The sequence below is a fragment of the Xenopus laevis genome, chromosome 9_10S, assembly GCF_017654675.1.
Source record: "Xenopus laevis strain J_2021 chromosome 9_10S, Xenopus_laevis_v10.1, whole genome shotgun sequence".
Taxonomy (NCBI): Eukaryota; Metazoa; Chordata; class Amphibia; order Anura; family Pipidae; genus Xenopus; species Xenopus laevis.
The window spans coordinates 56,959,865-56,976,581 of NC_054388.1; the positions used below are offsets into that span (position 1 = coordinate 56,959,865).

At 36.2% G+C, this 16,717-nt stretch overlaps 1 protein-coding gene across 1 annotated transcript in view; it reads right to left on the reverse strand.

Moving 5' to 3' along the window:
• Positions 1-3,147, reverse strand: part of LOC108702259 (low-density lipoprotein receptor-related protein 1B-like) — a 724,128-nt gene extending 720,981 nt beyond the window's left edge. The window contains exons 1-2 of the mRNA XM_041578093.1: positions 3,138-3,147; positions 2,463-2,591 (exon numbers count right to left, since the gene is read on the reverse strand). Of these exons, the coding sequence (XP_041434027.1) occupies positions 2,463-2,591; positions 3,138-3,147 (139 nt within the window). The remainder of the gene's footprint in view (positions 1-2,462; positions 2,592-3,137) is intronic.
• Between the last annotated feature and the right edge of the window lie 13,570 nt (positions 3,148-16,717).

Below are 16,717 nucleotides of genomic sequence, written 5' to 3' on the forward strand. Positions count from 1 at the left end.
ATCTCTAGATTTATAGTGTAATGTACAATATTTGGTAATACCCAGCACTCCATCTGTATGTTGAAAGGCAATAAAGAAATGCTATATGATGAAATCTTCAAGAATGATATACATATATCACCTTTCTGCAGAATACCGAAACAGAAGCATAACTGAACAATACTGTATAATTTACTCCCTACGTAGAAAAATAACGCGTGTTCTCTGTAACTGCTACTTTTCCTGTTTTGTGTGCAATGATTAACACAGTGACATTCAACAGAAAAGATTCTCATTTTCTTCTGACACAACCTGTGGACATTAAAATTTAATAACCACTCTTCTATAGTCATTTATGCTCTGTGATCTATTTGTGTACCGCTGTGCTGTCCAACTTGTTATGCCACTTAAATGTGTATTGTTAAGCAATGTTAAGCAAACCTGCACTTTCACAGTATTTTCAAGTTGCAAATTTCTTTTGATTACCTCAGCCTATAAAAACACTCTTTTTATAGAGTTCCCTTTATACGATTATTCTCTTGTGTTTAAGAGCGATAAGGTGCAGAAAGGAAAGCTGCAGTGTATAAAACCATTTCAATAAATTGATGTGAGAGCCGGTGCCTTTGTTACAATACTAAAATACAGATTAAGGACAATCAAGAAGATCAACGTGACCATCAAATGAAAAACATTTCTAATGTTTTTTCATTTTGTTTTTCATAGATGGTCAATAGAGTAGCAGGGTTAAATCTGGTTCCTCACAGCATACAGGGCTCCTAGCAGGATACACTGTGTAAACAAAAGGCACAATCCAACTTAGTTTTTGCACATTGCACCCTGTTCTGCACAAAGGAACATTGCCACGGGTCTGTGTTCCACAGGTCTGAATTCCACAGTGCTGCATTCATGAAGAGCAGGCAGGAGGAGGCATGTAGGTGTCCCCCTTCCTGTCCCCTAAGTTACTAAAATGCCTGCAAATGTTGGCCACAATGCATATACTTACAGCCTGTTATATGCAGTGTTGGACTGGCCCACAGGGATACCAGGAAAACTCCTGGTGAGCTCAGGTGTCAGTGGGCCCTCCTGCCTCTAAATATTTGACTTATTACATGGCCATTCCCTATTTCTATGAGTATAAAAAGGCTAAATAGATGGAATAATAGGTTATAGTATGTAAAGAAAAGAGAATAGGAGAATAGAGGTTGAGTGAGGAGAGGAAGAAAATAATACTTAGTGTGGGCCCCTGGTCTAAAGGTTTTTGGGTGGGCCCCTTGTCTAAGGGTTTTTGGGTGGGCCCCTGGTCTAAGGGTTTTTGGTGGGCCCCTGGGGTTCCAGTCCGACACTGGTTATATGGCAGGCAGTAAGGACAAGGCAGTTGTGCTCTGTGCCTTTTTTCATGGGGTGGGAGGTGATCTCTTGAAAAAATAATAAAAAGCATCTGCCTTAGTGCTCTTGCACTTCTAAATGACTCATATACTTTCTGTATGTCAGTTGCATTGCTACTAAAGCATCTTCTACTGAGAATTGCAGAATATGACCTCTAGTGGTCAGATTTAGCTGGTGCTGTTTTTTAATTGTATCTAAAAAAATAAAACGGCTGTGCAATCATAATTATGGATAGACTCTTACATACTGTATCTGTTTAACTTATTTTTATAGGGAACTATAAAATATATATATATATATATATATATATATATATATATATATATATATATATATATATATATATATATATATATATATATATATATATATATATATATATATATATATATATATAATATTTTTTTATTTCGTGACCACCCTGGGGGAACATGGGGAACAATAATTTTCACGTTTGCATTTGGCACACTTGAAGCACACATTCAGTTCAATAGGAAAAAAAGGCGTTGCTGCTACTGAGTGAATCTGTCCTGTTTCACAAAACAAAAAAAATTTGCAAAACGGCAAAAAATGTGTGAAACACATTGAAGTCAATGGGCGTCAAAATTATTTTGACGCAAGACAATTTTGATGCCAGGGCCAATTTTTTCCACGCATAAATTTTGTCCAAATGCATTAAAGTCAATGGGCATCCAAATAATTTGGACCCGCGTCAATTTTTATGCGCGCAACTCTTTTGTCCAAATGCATTAAAGTTCAAAGGTTGTCAAAATAATTATGATGTTGTGACAATTGTGAGTGGCAACAATTTTTTTTGATCAAGTGAAATTTTCCACATCAAATTATTGCAGCAGTTTTGTGAAAACATTTGCAGTCGGTGAAAAATATATACATATTATTTATGTATCATATATTATCATATATACAGAGTTTATAATCCCTTTCATTTCTTTTAAGTATTTATTAAAATTTATGTTTAAATATATCCTGGTTGCATTTAAAATATTAAGCTGAAGTATTATCTAAAGACCATTGTGCTCTACATTCCCTGCAATACAGTTCAACAGAATAAACATTAAATAAAATCCATTACTTACAAGTGTCTACAGACTCATCGGAGTTGTCAGGACAGTCTGGCTCCCCATCACACAGCCAGCTCTGTGATACGCATGTGACATTATCATTGCAAAGATATTCCCCTGGATCACACAACTGTTGCTCTGCAGCTGCAAATGAGCACACATAAGAGAAAACTGAATAAAATCCATCATAAAATGTACATCAGCAAAGCAATGAACTCTGGAAAAGCAGGTGCAAAATAAAATAAATCTGCAATAAGGAAGATTGCATTAAACTGTGTCATGGTTATAATTTAATAAAGTAATCTCAGCAACGTGCAATTTAAGTATAAAATAGCATGGCTGCTGAATGCATGATGAAAGTTAAAGTGAAGGATTGTTCAAAAATGGGGCTTCTCGGTTGACTGAGGCAATGATGGAGAATGTAAGGATCACAGATGTTCCACTAAATCTTAATAAAATCATAAACTAGAAAATTATTTTAAGGATTTAAGGTGTCCTTGCACTAGAAACATATTGAGATGATTGCTAAAAAAGATGCAAAGAGGCTTTTTAGGTGACTAAAAGTTGCAGGAAGGGCAGAGGCTCCACAGAATGGATTTATCAATACACTTGAACCATACATTTGCAAAAAATATAATGCAATACTCAACACTGAGGCTCTTGCAAATGTGTCCCAATGTAATAACCTACAGTATACCATCTCTTCACCCTGCAATGACCTAAACAAGGCTAAATGCTGAGTGAGTAAAGTTTATCTTAAATCAGCCACATCTTGAATTATTTATTGAGCTAGACCTTCATGGTGATTGCCTGGGCCTCGCTGGTGCACCTGCGATTTAAGAGATTATTACTCAACAATGTATCATTGAGCATTTCCAAGAGATGATCACCTGACCCTTGAACACCAACACGGCCTTGGAGAATAACCTGACAAAGCTTAACAAAGAGCTAGTTTTTGAAAGTCTTGCCTTCTGCACACCAAACTTATTACTTATGGTTATTTACACAGCAGGATTGACAAAGACAAAGCTCTGCTATTTTTATGCAGGGCCATTATGCCATGCAAGGAATATTGTTCAAACTACATAGCATTGGGTCCTTGACAGCCAGTTATGTGGCACTAACAAATTAATTCTAAATGTAAGGAATCAGAAACTAATACAAAACAAGCATTCAATTCTGAAATACAAATGTAATGCATAGCACAGAGGGATAACTACCCTTATTACTCCTGCTGAAAAACCATTGTCAGAGTTTAATATGCATATTCCGGATGGGGTTATCATGAATGCTCACCCCTATATGTAACTGAGGATACAGGGAATAAAACAATCTGTTGTGTATTTTACTAGAGGGATAAAACATATCAGCAGAGAGCAGAGAGCACACGATACAATTAAGTGCAAGAGTGAAAGAACATTAAAAAAGTGCAAGAGTGAAGAACATTAAAAAAGAGCAAAAGACCAACAAAAAAAAATAATGTTTTACTTAATGTGCAACCTATTAAACCCTTTCAGCGCTATAAAATCCCCAAAACAAACATCTTTTTCAAGCAATTGCATTGCTAATTATCAACACTTCTTTTAGAATGTAAAGGGTAAATACATATTTCACATTGAGCACATTGAGAAAACCTTGTAGACTTTCAGGCTGTGTTGTTTGAAGCTGGGGAGTTTGCTTGTGCTTCTTTTGGTTTCTGAAACTGCTACAAAGAGGAAATTGCATGATGGATTAAAGATTATTCTACAGAGTGGCAATGTCAAATCCAGGGCACTTCAGCTGTCTTGTTATACAACCTCCATAATTTTCAAGCAAATGCTAGAAAATCCATTTTTAGCCTTATTTCATGATTTAGCATTCAAGATCCATAATAAATGCATATGAATATTTCATCCTCCTCTCTGGATTTACAGATTTAAATACACTTGAAGGGCCCTGATTTACTGATCCTCTGATCAGTGTTCTGCCCCTTCTGTATTTTGGAGACATAATAACTGGGTAAAAAGGGAGGGACAGTTAGAAAGCGCTTTGTCCAGTTAGTAGCAACCAGAAATTGAGAGACTGATAGTCCTGAACAGGTAGGAGATAAAAGCCAGCGAGTGGTTTGCTTTAATCTGGATTTTTTTGCTACAATTATAGCTCATGCATGATACAAAATGCAGGTTACCTATGCATTCAGACTGCCAGTGGACCAGTACACTCTGGTATCAGAAGAACGAACCTTGTCGCATATGATGTGTAAAACAACTGATTTTAATTTGATGAATTTGAAATTACAGTTCTTTCTTTTTATTCCACAGGAATGAGGAAAGAGGCCAGTCAAATATCAATATATATGATTAACTAGTCTATTTGTTTTAGTGAACAAGAGAGCGAATGACAGAGTACAAAGCATAATGCCCTTTTCTACATTAGAACATAAATTAGATATTGCTGCACAGACAGTGTCATTAATAGCGCCATCAATGAGGCATAAAGTAGCTATTAAATATCAAAATATTTGAACTAAGAACTTAATACATGCTATATTTCAGGTGCTGTTATACAATCAGGCAGAATACATGGTCAGAACAGTTTTTAAAACAAAGAATAATAGAATAATTCTAAACAATTCTTAGACATTTCTAATTAAAAGAATAGTATCAAGGTTATTTTTGGTTGCTGGCACTGTAAATCTATGTATAAGCAAGGCAAGGGTTAACCCTACAGGCTTATGTTGGACAGTAACACTTCTCTGCATCTATCCCAACCATTAAAATCCTGCCAGCTTACCCCTGAACCGACAAAACAAATTTGCATGTGCACATTCAATATTATCTCTATCCATGGAAAGTGGTCCATGCCTATGCAGTGTAAGTTTCCAGATACATCTGCCAGAAACGCTACAAAACCTGCATTATAAATCCTGCTTCTTGGTCTAAATGACTCTTCAGTCTGAGAAACCAGAGGGAATATACAGACAACTCAAGCTATTTTACTGTTTTGTTTTTTCTCAAAAAAGGCAAAAGCTGAATGCAACTGATTCCAAACAACACAGCATTGGCAAATCTATTTCGTCAGCATTTTAATTGTGTTTACAGTGTCACATTGTTTCAACTTGCTAAACTGAGAGTTTCAGTTTGCCATTAAAATTTCACATTAAACAAAAGCTGTGGTTCATAACTACCCATGCTGATACTGTTAAAATTTACGTTTTTTAGATTAAGAAAGAGTGCATTAGCATTTTTATCTTAGTGATGACAGAAAGGGTTTTTTGTCTTTAGACCAGGGTCTTATTTGAGTACTGCTTATAATACACAACAAACACGTTATCCAGTCATGTTAACATCAGAGAATAACCGTTACAAGCTGTTAATTTCACAGTGTCTCCATATTTTCTCCCAGCAACGTTTGTGACCATCTCCTAGAAGGGCCTGCTCCCCTACCTCCCTCCTCCTAGATGGTCATGCTCCCCTAACTTCCATCTCCTAGAACGGCCTTTTCCCTAACTTCTATTTCCTAGAAGGGCCTTCTCCCCTAACATTTATCTCCTAGAAGAGCCTTCTCCCCTAACTTCCATTTGTTAACAGGGCCTTCTCCCCTAATGTTCATGTCCTAGAAAGGCCTGTTCCCTTATATGCCAACACCTAGAGGGACTTTCTCCCCTAACAGTTTTCCTACTAATGCTGTTTCACCATACAAATTTCTGAATAATATAGTCCACTTATAAATAAATACATCTATAAATAAATAGTCAACACAAAAGATTTAAAGATTAAACCACAAACAAACAAACAAACAAAAAAAAAGTCAGTCGAATTTAAACAACCTGAAAACTCGAATCAAATTCGATTTGAATTCAATCAAACTCGATTTGAGTTTATTATTCTAGGATGTAAAGTGGAAAAAACGTGCAAGCCTCAATTATTTTGTGGTTTGTACCCTGCTGCATGGATGAGCACCCAAAGGTTGAGATCATTGCTCTCCCTGAATGAATACAGTGCTGCCTGCATTTTCCAGCACTTTATTCATGAGAAGTGGGTGGGGGAGGCAGCTAGGTGCCCCTTCTCCTGCCCTCCCCTCTTAAGAATTTAAATTTGACTATTCCCCACCTAAAACCTGCCGAACTACTGTTTAAGTCAATAGAGGGGGTCCAAGGATTCAATTTTGAGTTTGTAGCCTTCCTGATTTTTTTTTGGGACAAGAACTGCAATTTATTGACAAGTGCTTGATATCTGTGGAAAAAATATTTTTAATAATGTATTAATGCCCTGGAAAAAAGTGCAAGAGCAATAAGGGGCACAAAATCACATACTGATGTGCTTGTTCAAGAATGACTTGCATTTGAGGCATATCTACATTCTGCACCTTGTACCAAATTCTTTTATAGGTATAGAGTGCTGAATGGGTGGGCACAAGGCAACCCTTTCCCTGTCCTGCCATAGGCCCTGTGCTTCCTAACTGGTGCCTGAATCACACTTAAGTTACAGTAGAGTTAACAGTGCTGGAAAATTCAGGTAGCACTGTATTCATTCAGGGAGAGCAATGATCTCCACCTTTGGGCACTCATCCATAAAGCAGGGTTCAAACCACAAAATAATTGAGGCTTGCACATTTTTCCACTTTACATCCTGGAATATGTAATATAGATGACCCAAATAGTGCCTTGCTTTTTCATCTTATCATCTTGTCACCAAAGCATACCACATCGTAGAAGTAGCAAGACTAATTACATTAACTGAATTCAATGTATTTATAATGAAAGTCTGAAGTTTTAAACATGACTATACCTTGGTTGTAAATGGACTACCTTTGCAACAGTTTAGTGCTGAAGTCGTTAAAACTAGGTCCAGACTTTTAATGTTAGGCCGCAGTGTAAATCAATAAGCCAAATTGCACAGCAATGTCTAAAAAAAACTTTAAAATAGCTTACACAGTGCTGACATGCATATGGTTTGGAGCATTCTATTGTATCAGTACCTACTAGGTTGTGGAATGGAATAGGAGAGATTTACAGAAAGATAATTCCCTCATATAGAGGACCTATACTTTCCATAGCGATGCTACTTCTCCCAAATGTTGCCGGACTGCATCTTCCAGCATTCCCCAACACATGATAATTGGTTAAAGCATGATGGGAAGTGCAGAGAGCAAAATGGAAACACAGAAACAACACAATAGTATTTATATGTATATAGATTATATGTTTTGCTGGTTCATATTTGTGTTAAATGCAACTGCATTTTTACCCATCATGCAAAAGTAATGAGTGTGTATCCTAGAGTCAAAGATATTCCAGATACTGTTTCACGCCATCAATATGTCACTTACTAAAACGATGCAGAAAACAGAAGGAAGGGAGAGGTAATTTAGAAGGAGTTTGAAGTCTAAGGCATTGTGAGAGGTCCATCAATCTAAGTTTAAAATTGATTGCACTTGGTGGACTCAACTCAGTCAAACACAATGTTTCCATTAATGAAGCTATTATCTCTGCATTGTTTAAATTTCCCTTCCTCTTACAACTGCTCATTTAAATGGATTACAAAAACAGTTTCTTCCTTCTTATAGTCAACTTTCTTTAACTAAAATGAGAAAGGAAATGTGCTTTTCTAGATACAAATGACAGCAAAATAAACACAAATCAGATATCTTCGAGTTTGTTTTGGCCGTTAGCTTTTGTAATGGTTGCCTTTGTGCTAGTCCACAGAACATAAAAGAATACAATATTAGTATATCATTGAACTAGATATCCCATAGCAAAGCATTGATTAAATTGTACTGCTCTAAGACTGTACCTATGTCAACATGTAACTCATTAATAACTGTGCAATTATGATACTTGTGACATCACTATGGCCCAGGGACAAAAGTGTAACTTGGAACTATAAATCTGTACAAATTGTGCAGATTACGTTTTTCCATAACAAATATTTTTGTGTTTTCAGATACACATATCAGAATAAACAATAGCTTTCCCCTTTGCACTTAATTTATTTAAAACTAAATAAAAAAGATAAACTTAGTGCTATAACATATATTTTGTTGCTCATGAAACTGGCAGACATCCTTATAATGTGCTGTTAGTCTGATACAGTTTTCAGTTTGGATGCAAGTTAGACTGCTCCACTAGGAATGAAATAGCATGAGCACATCATGAACAATGGCCAGCTTCCAATTAGAAGATGTGCTGACAAAGTTGAACTACGTTAGAGCCCACATAAACAGACTAAAAGCAAAAAAAAATGTTTTTGTAATAATTGAATATTGACAAGAGTATGCAGACCACCTTTAAGCATATGCAATAGAAGAAATGGAATTTTAATATTAGGCTGTGACAAGTCCCCAAAAGTAAAAGTAAACATTATAAATAATAAAATCCTGCCTCGAGGCATTAGATTCTAATAAGATTTGTAATTTCATTTTTTTTCTGTGCCCAGAAATATGAGTCAGTGAGGAGTTAAACTAGCAATCTTCCAAAAATGTTAAGAGTAAAAAAGTATTTTTTTAGCATAACAATATGTCTCCCTTGTTACATTCAGTAGTGCTTCTGAATTTACTGAAACCCTCTATTCAGAGTGGAGGGTAATTACTACAGGCTACTGACAGTAAGTCTAGAATTTCTCTACAATGGTAGAATACTGTCAGAGGTTGTAACGCTCTCTAGTTATCAGGATCTTTTTTGCCACTTAACAATGTGTAATAATATATAATGTAGTATAGTCTAGGAACTTCTGCTGGAAATATTATTGTCACTAGTTATGTTTGGAGAAATCCATTCCTGGAACACTTTAAACTATGTGTATCTCTTCCTGCCAATTACTAATCATACTTCTTGCTTTATGGCTGGGTATTTATACATGTACTCAAGATCAGTGCCAATGTCCATAGAACAAATCAGGATCAAGTACACTCTTGAAATACTTATTCATGTTCACTACAAGATGTTCTACCTTATTATTTGGAGACCCCCATTGGCATACCACTAATACAGCACATATAATGTACAGTATCAATGTGTGAACTAATATACTGTCAGTCACTTTCTACAATACATACATAATTTCAGTTATGGGTTATTATGAGTTTTAATTAGCTGTCTGGCTGCAAATGCAAGGCAAGTACAGTAGAACATGTATGAAACTTTCACATACTGATGTTCTCATCAATGCTAATAAGCATTACACACATGGTAGAAATAATAATCAGCTTTACTGAATATACCTGTTGAGCTTATCAATGGTATTGATAAGCTCTGGTTTAAATTATTATTCATATCCCCAAATATGATCAAGGTCAATAGAGAAATCTCTAGGATTTTTTTCCTAATATTAATCACGGGTGTCAACATGACCTTTAATCACTAAACACTTGATTGTGGAGTGCTGGCTGCATTAGGTAGCGCTCAATTTAAGAGGGGTGAGCAGGGTGAAGCACATTAGTATCACCTCCTCTTGCGCCCTGAGGCAGGCAGTAAGGACTGGGCTGAGCTGACCTTCTGACACTGTTCTTTAAACGGTATGACAGATTTTTAATCATAGGGTGGAGAGCAAAGATGAGTTGACCAGTGGGTGAAAGTGCTCCGTAAAGGAGCACTAAGGGGTGCTCTTTTGTGCCTCTTAATGATCTTGCACATGTGCCTGCAATCACTAATAAATCAGTATCTTATTATTTGTTTTTCCATTACAATGCCAAGCCAGTATTACAAACAATCTAGGAAACCAAGAAAATAAATGGATAAAAGAGGTTTCGCTAAATGAACCCTTTAATTATTTTATTGCTAAGACATATCTTTTTAAAATAAAACTGCAATTAAATATCGCAAGCTGTCGTTAAAGCTCTACACACATAATTACACCTCAGAAAATGTAATTAGGACATTAAAGGAACAGTAACACTAAAACTGTTTGTATTAAAAAAATCCATTTCCCCCCCAGTAATAATAGGTGTACCCTGCATAAAGTTTATTAAAATCAATGCTTCATTAAAAAAATACTGTTTGAAAACACTACTTCCTGTGTACTGCAAAACGGTGATAGAGCGATTCACTCTGCAGCTCTGCGCTCTGCATCTTCCCCCTAACCCGACTTCTGCCAAAACCGGAAGCTAATCTCTACAACTGTGACAGCAGCCCATTCTATTACATGGTATACAAGTCAGATTTTGTGGGAAGTGGCAGCGATCCCCTTTTTTCCCCCAGTTTACCTCGTAGTGGCAGGGCTGTTGAACACTGTGCACTGCCCCAGTGCTCTTTCCCATGCTAACAGGCAGGTGATGACAAGGAAAATAAGAAGTCGGCACCACGGCCCCGCAGAAACTCCTACCCTAACTCTGACAAGAGCCCTCAAAGCCCCTGGCAGCAGAGACGAAGACCCCGGCGAACCTAAAGTTGTGGAGGAACAGAAGACCTGGGATAGCTGGCAACAATCGCCTGCTCTTTACAGTTAGAGTCACAAAAAGACAACAGAGCCTCACGCATCAGAAGAAAAAAGCAGAACCAGAGCCGGCCATTGCCGCACCGCACAACTGCCACAACCTCGCAAAGCCAGCGCAGACACGACACTTCAACATCCTCCAAAGAGAATGCAGCAACTCACAGCCGCGATCCAGCCTCCATGTGCAGTCTGTCTCCGTTTTACTGCCTGGTGAGCGACTTTGCTTCAGCATATTGGGCAGCTGAGGATGTTGAAGTGTCGCAAACAGTGGCTCTGCAGGTTGTGCGTGTGGCAATGGCCGGCTCTGGTTCTGCTTTTTTCTTCTGATGCGTGAGGCTCTAACTGTAAAAAGCAGGCGATTGTTGCCAGCTATCCCGGGTCTTCTGTTCCTCCACGACTTTAGGTTCGCCGGGGTTTTCGTCTCTGCTGCCAGTGGCTTTGAGGGCTCTTGTCGGAGCTGGGGTAGGAGTTGCTGCGGACTCTGGGCTCGGGTGCGGGGCCGTGGTGCTGACTTCTTATTTTCCTCAGGTACTGCGGGCTTGTCATCACCTGCCTGTTAGCGTGGGAAAGAGCACTAGGGCATTGCACAGTGTTCAACAGTCCTGCCACTACGAGGTAAACTGGGGGAAAAAAGGGGATCGCTGCCACTTCCCACAAAATCCGACTTGTATGCTGTGTAATAGAATGGGCTGCTGTCACAGTTGTAACGCTTACCTTCCGGTTTTGGCAGAAGTCAGGTTAAAGGGAAGATGCAGAGCGCAGTAGTGTTTTCAAACAGTATTTTTTTAATAAAGCATTGATTTGAATAAACTTTATGCAGGGTACACCTATTATTACTGGGGGGAAATGGATTTTTTAATTCAAAATTTTTTAGTGTTACTGTTCCTTTAAGGTACCTGTATATATGGAAATTGGGCTTCACTGGTAAGTATATCAACTGGAAAAAGTCGATATACAGATCAAGACACATGCAATTCTTAAAAGTTTTGGAAGGTTTCATCTCATCAAATATATTTCATAATCTGTGATTTCTTGAGATAATAAGTATAACTTCATGGTGAATGGCCGATGAGATATCCATAATAAATTGAATATGATGCTATAGCATGACAAGCCTTCTCAATAGGTATTCTCCTTTTAATCAAAGCTTAGCTATTGATTCTTATATCTCCTGAGCTACCACATACTTCTCATCCAAATATTTTTTATAGCCAGTTGTCTATTACATTATTTATCCACTTACACACCAAAAAGCAATGAACACGTACAGTGGAGTGAATAAATAATGTATATGGTGTGTTGTGTAACACCATCCATAATGACAGATTTTAGATGGAAAATAGATTGCCTGCATGTAATTCTCCTCTTGCTATTTACTCTTCAATGGACATGATTGATGATTCATTAGCAAAACATATCTAAAATCTGTACATTTGTCTACAGAAAAAGAAAGACACAAGAATGCATTCTACTGGAATGACTTGTAATGCTTTAAAGAGCTTTTGAAAATAAGCTAAAAAATAAATCTTAGGAAATACTGTGAAACAGAGAAAGGCAGAGCCTTGGAACATATACAGCATATACAGTACTTTCAAAAATGATTTCTTTATTAAAGTACCCAATGTGCGATATTGGATTTGAGGTGTCTTCATATTAGAAAATCAAATATATACCATGTCACACCTGTCTCACATGTAGATCCAAAATGTATTCTCGCAAGTGAAGGTGACACATTAAAACACTGGGGTTATAGAGTAAACTATGCCTAATATTCTTTTGTAACTTAATATGTCTACATACAGTATATATATATATATATATATATATATATATATATATATATATATATATATATATATATCTCTTCAGTATCCGCACTCCAATCAAGCAATCTCAGGGGTGCACAGCCAAAATTTTGGAATAAAGCATTCCTGGGCCAGCACTTCCCTTCCAAAATGTTGCCACGAAAAAAAAAAACAAACATTTTTTTTTCACTAGTGTATAATGTTATTTTATTGTTATTTAATTGCCTAAGGTTGTTGAAGTATTCCAATTAAGAGAGCCATCATTAATAAGGACTATAATATGCATTAAAATAGATAGATAAATAGATGATGATAGATGATAAATAGATGATCGATAGATAGATAGATAGATGATAGATAGATAGATAGATAGACACAGTACAATGCTCTATACACCTTTGTTTTGAAGTGATTTCAATTGATTACCCCTGGTTTCATCTTGATTCAATCCATATTAAATTCTTTAAAACAGATTAAAAGTAGTGATGGGCGAATTTATTCGGCAGGCGAGAATTTGCGGCAAATTTGCGCTATTCGGCTGCAAAAATTTGCCGGTGCACTTTCGCCCAAAAAATGGACGCCAAAAATTAGACGCCAGCGCCGTTTAGTGAATTCGCAAATTCGCTCATCACTAATTAAAAAAACAAATTATACTGACAGCAATTTGATTACTTCTGCTAGGTCATGTCAGGTTTTGCCAGGTATAAAATGTTGGCCGCACCCACCTTTTGTGTTTCAATATACTGTACCTAGGTATAGATAGCTTTGACAAGTATTCAAATGTAAAGCCTTGCTTCTCAAAGCAATGCTGCTTGATAAAATATTTTACATTTTGTATCTTGTGCACCTCTTGCAGCTTTTATTTGTAGTTTGGGAAGGGTGCATCTCTCCATTATATATGTAATCAATTATTTATTAAAATCTGGTAACTGAAATTGAAGTTGTCAAATATAATTATTAAAATAATATTTAAACATTTTTGTGTAATCCTTTATTGGTGATCTCTATTAACCTAGCACCTAGATTCCTGCAATAATCCAAGTAATCATATAAACTGAGTATTTTAACATTTGGAACTGTTTATTTAGTTTTAAATAAGACCTTTAGACTTTTGCTCTATGAATTTTTCTAACATCACACAAGAAAATAGACTACCGCATAGGTCAGATGCATTGGGATCTTTTCATTTACCCTAGCTGGATGGTTGTTCACGCTATTATTAAATGTCCAGATGAGACAGTTACTGAGTACCAGTGATGTACACACACAGCTAATATTTCTATGTTATGCTGTGTCACATCCTGGCATTGAAGTTATTCTCTTTATTGACAATCCTTTATATCAAATAGTTATGTTTTGAAGGACAACAATAATGGTGTCCTCCAAAAGGACAATATTTTCTATAATATACAAATGCTCTGCCAATTTTTGAAGAAAAAATACATGGAATTCTCTATTGTTACAAAAGTAACCCAATTTATACTAAATACAGTTTGGGGTAATTAAAAATGTTTCATTTTAAACAGCATACAAAAATCGTTTGGTTTCAAATTTAAGCAATTTTATGCATTTACATTTTTTAAGCCCCTTTGGGTAGCAGGTAGCCAAAACACACAAACTAGAAATGACTGTGAGGTCAGTGATAAGTTCACTTCTAACAAAATAAATGGGCTGCATTATATGACTACATGTATGGGACCTGTTATCCAGAATGTTTGGGACCTGGGGTTCTCCAGATAAGGGGAAATATCCATAATTTATAAATACCTAAAAAAATAATTTAAACATTAAAAAAACTCAATAGGAGTGTTTTGCCTTTACTAAGGATTAGTTATGTGTCCTTTTGAATCTGGTACATGGTACTGTTTTATTACTAAAGAGAAAAAGGAATTATTTGGATAAAATTAAGTCAATGGGAAATAACCTTCCTGTAATTCAGAGCTTTCTTGATAACGAATTATAAAGGCCATACCTGTATTATGTGTTTTGCTTTATTGTATTTGCTCAGGTTTTTCTACTTTATTGCACATCAGTGACTATTTTTTTTAATAGTTGGACGAGGCAATCGCTGACATTTTTCTGTATATTGCATATGGTAAGATTTTTTGGGTTGGCAAATAGAATTCATGACAGGAAATAAATTTTTATTGCTCATTTTTTTTGTCCCTTGTTGGTATTCATGGAAACTTAGCTGGTGTCTCAATAATGCTCAAGTTGCAGGATATAGGTGATTGGCAATCTAACGCAACCCTATAGACATTGGTGCCTTGCTTGCCTTGATCTTGTATTGTATTTTGCTGGTGTCCTCACTGACATGGTTTTGCTCTTCTATTTCCAGTAATTAATGTGATGCATTAAGCCTTTTTGGACTCCACCTCAGGAAAACATTTTGAAACATCTAAAATATCTGGATATGGTGGTATTCCCAAATTTAGGTACTCACACAAAATTGAAATACAGATGAATACATATTATTTCATTGCAAGCGTTTCATAATACATTTGGCCAAAAAGTCTGTAAATATCTGCTCAGGTCCTATACATCAGAATAAAGAGTGATTTGTCTGTATAATGTATCATGTTGAAAGGTTTCATATAAATGGGAAATTACCACATATACAGCCCTTCCACATCATAGCAGGAAAATGTAAGAGGATTCTCCAGCATCCTACCTTTAGCAATATATCAGCAGTTTTGCTGATACCTAACATATACTGTACATTTGTCAATATTACATTTTAATCAAGCATTAAGGAGGACAGACAAGTATGGATGACAGAATAATATTTCAACTATAGTGATCATTGCTTTAAAGGAAGTACATTCAGTAAAACAACTTATTGACTATACATTAACCATCCAAGCCACAGAAAACACTACGGGGCAGATTCACTAAAGGGCTAATTGTCACCAGAGACTGCTTTGCACACTTCTCACCACTCTGCCAGGTGAGAATTCATTACCACTACACAAATTCACTAAAATGCGTAGTTACGTCCTGGGTGCAGAGTGCTGGTGACTTTTAGATATCGTTAGAGTACGAATGAACGCTAGAGACGGTTTCACCCACTAGCGAATTGTTGCTTACACCTGTTAGTAAATTGTTATTGTCCCCGCAGATGGGATTTCTGGGCAAATGTAGCAGCTTCGCCCTTAAATAAATCTGCCCCTATATTGGTATTTCCAGAGGATCATATTTTTGTGCGAAATTGTGGCTCATGGACGCCATTTTGGATGTGTAATGGGAACCTTGCAATAACTGAATAATGATTCTGCAAATTGCAAATAAGGCAGAATACAAGCAGGTACTAGTTCATTTAAATGAACGTTATGTTACATAAACTAATACAGAAATCAAAGTCAGGAATACATTAAGGTGTTTTTTTAGAATACCACAGATCTTGTTGGGTATCTAAATTGCTCACTTGGAATGCTACGTTTAATATTTATTGCTCTGGTTTTTTGTCCTATTAATTGGCTACTTGCACTGAAGAGTGGAAACAATTGTCTATACATTGGCCATCCTAGCCAGCCAAAACACTATAGGGCCTACTTATTAATGTTCATACTTTGTAAATTTTCGAATCAAATTATAAGAATGGGATCCATTATTCAGAAACCCATTATCCAGAAATCTCAGAATTACAGAAAGATGGTTTCCCATAGACTCCACTTTATCCAAATTTTCCATAGTTTTAAATTTCCTTTTTCTCTGTAATAATAAAACCAAACCAAGATATAATCAATCTTTATTGGAGGCAAAGCCTCTATTGGGTTTATTAAAGGTTTAAGTTATTTTTTAGTATGAACATCCAAACACCAGGTACCGAGCATTCTGGATAACAGGTCCCATACCTATACAAAAAATTGTGGATTTCCCATACCTATACAAAAAATTGTGGATTATAATAATTACTTTAAAGCACAAATAAAATACAAGAAATCAATAATTTATTAAATGTGAAAACCGGGAAAAACACTAATACAAACCCTTGCCATCTAACAGCTGTCAAAATAATGTAGAGGTTATTGGAATTTTTCCTTTTCCAATTGAA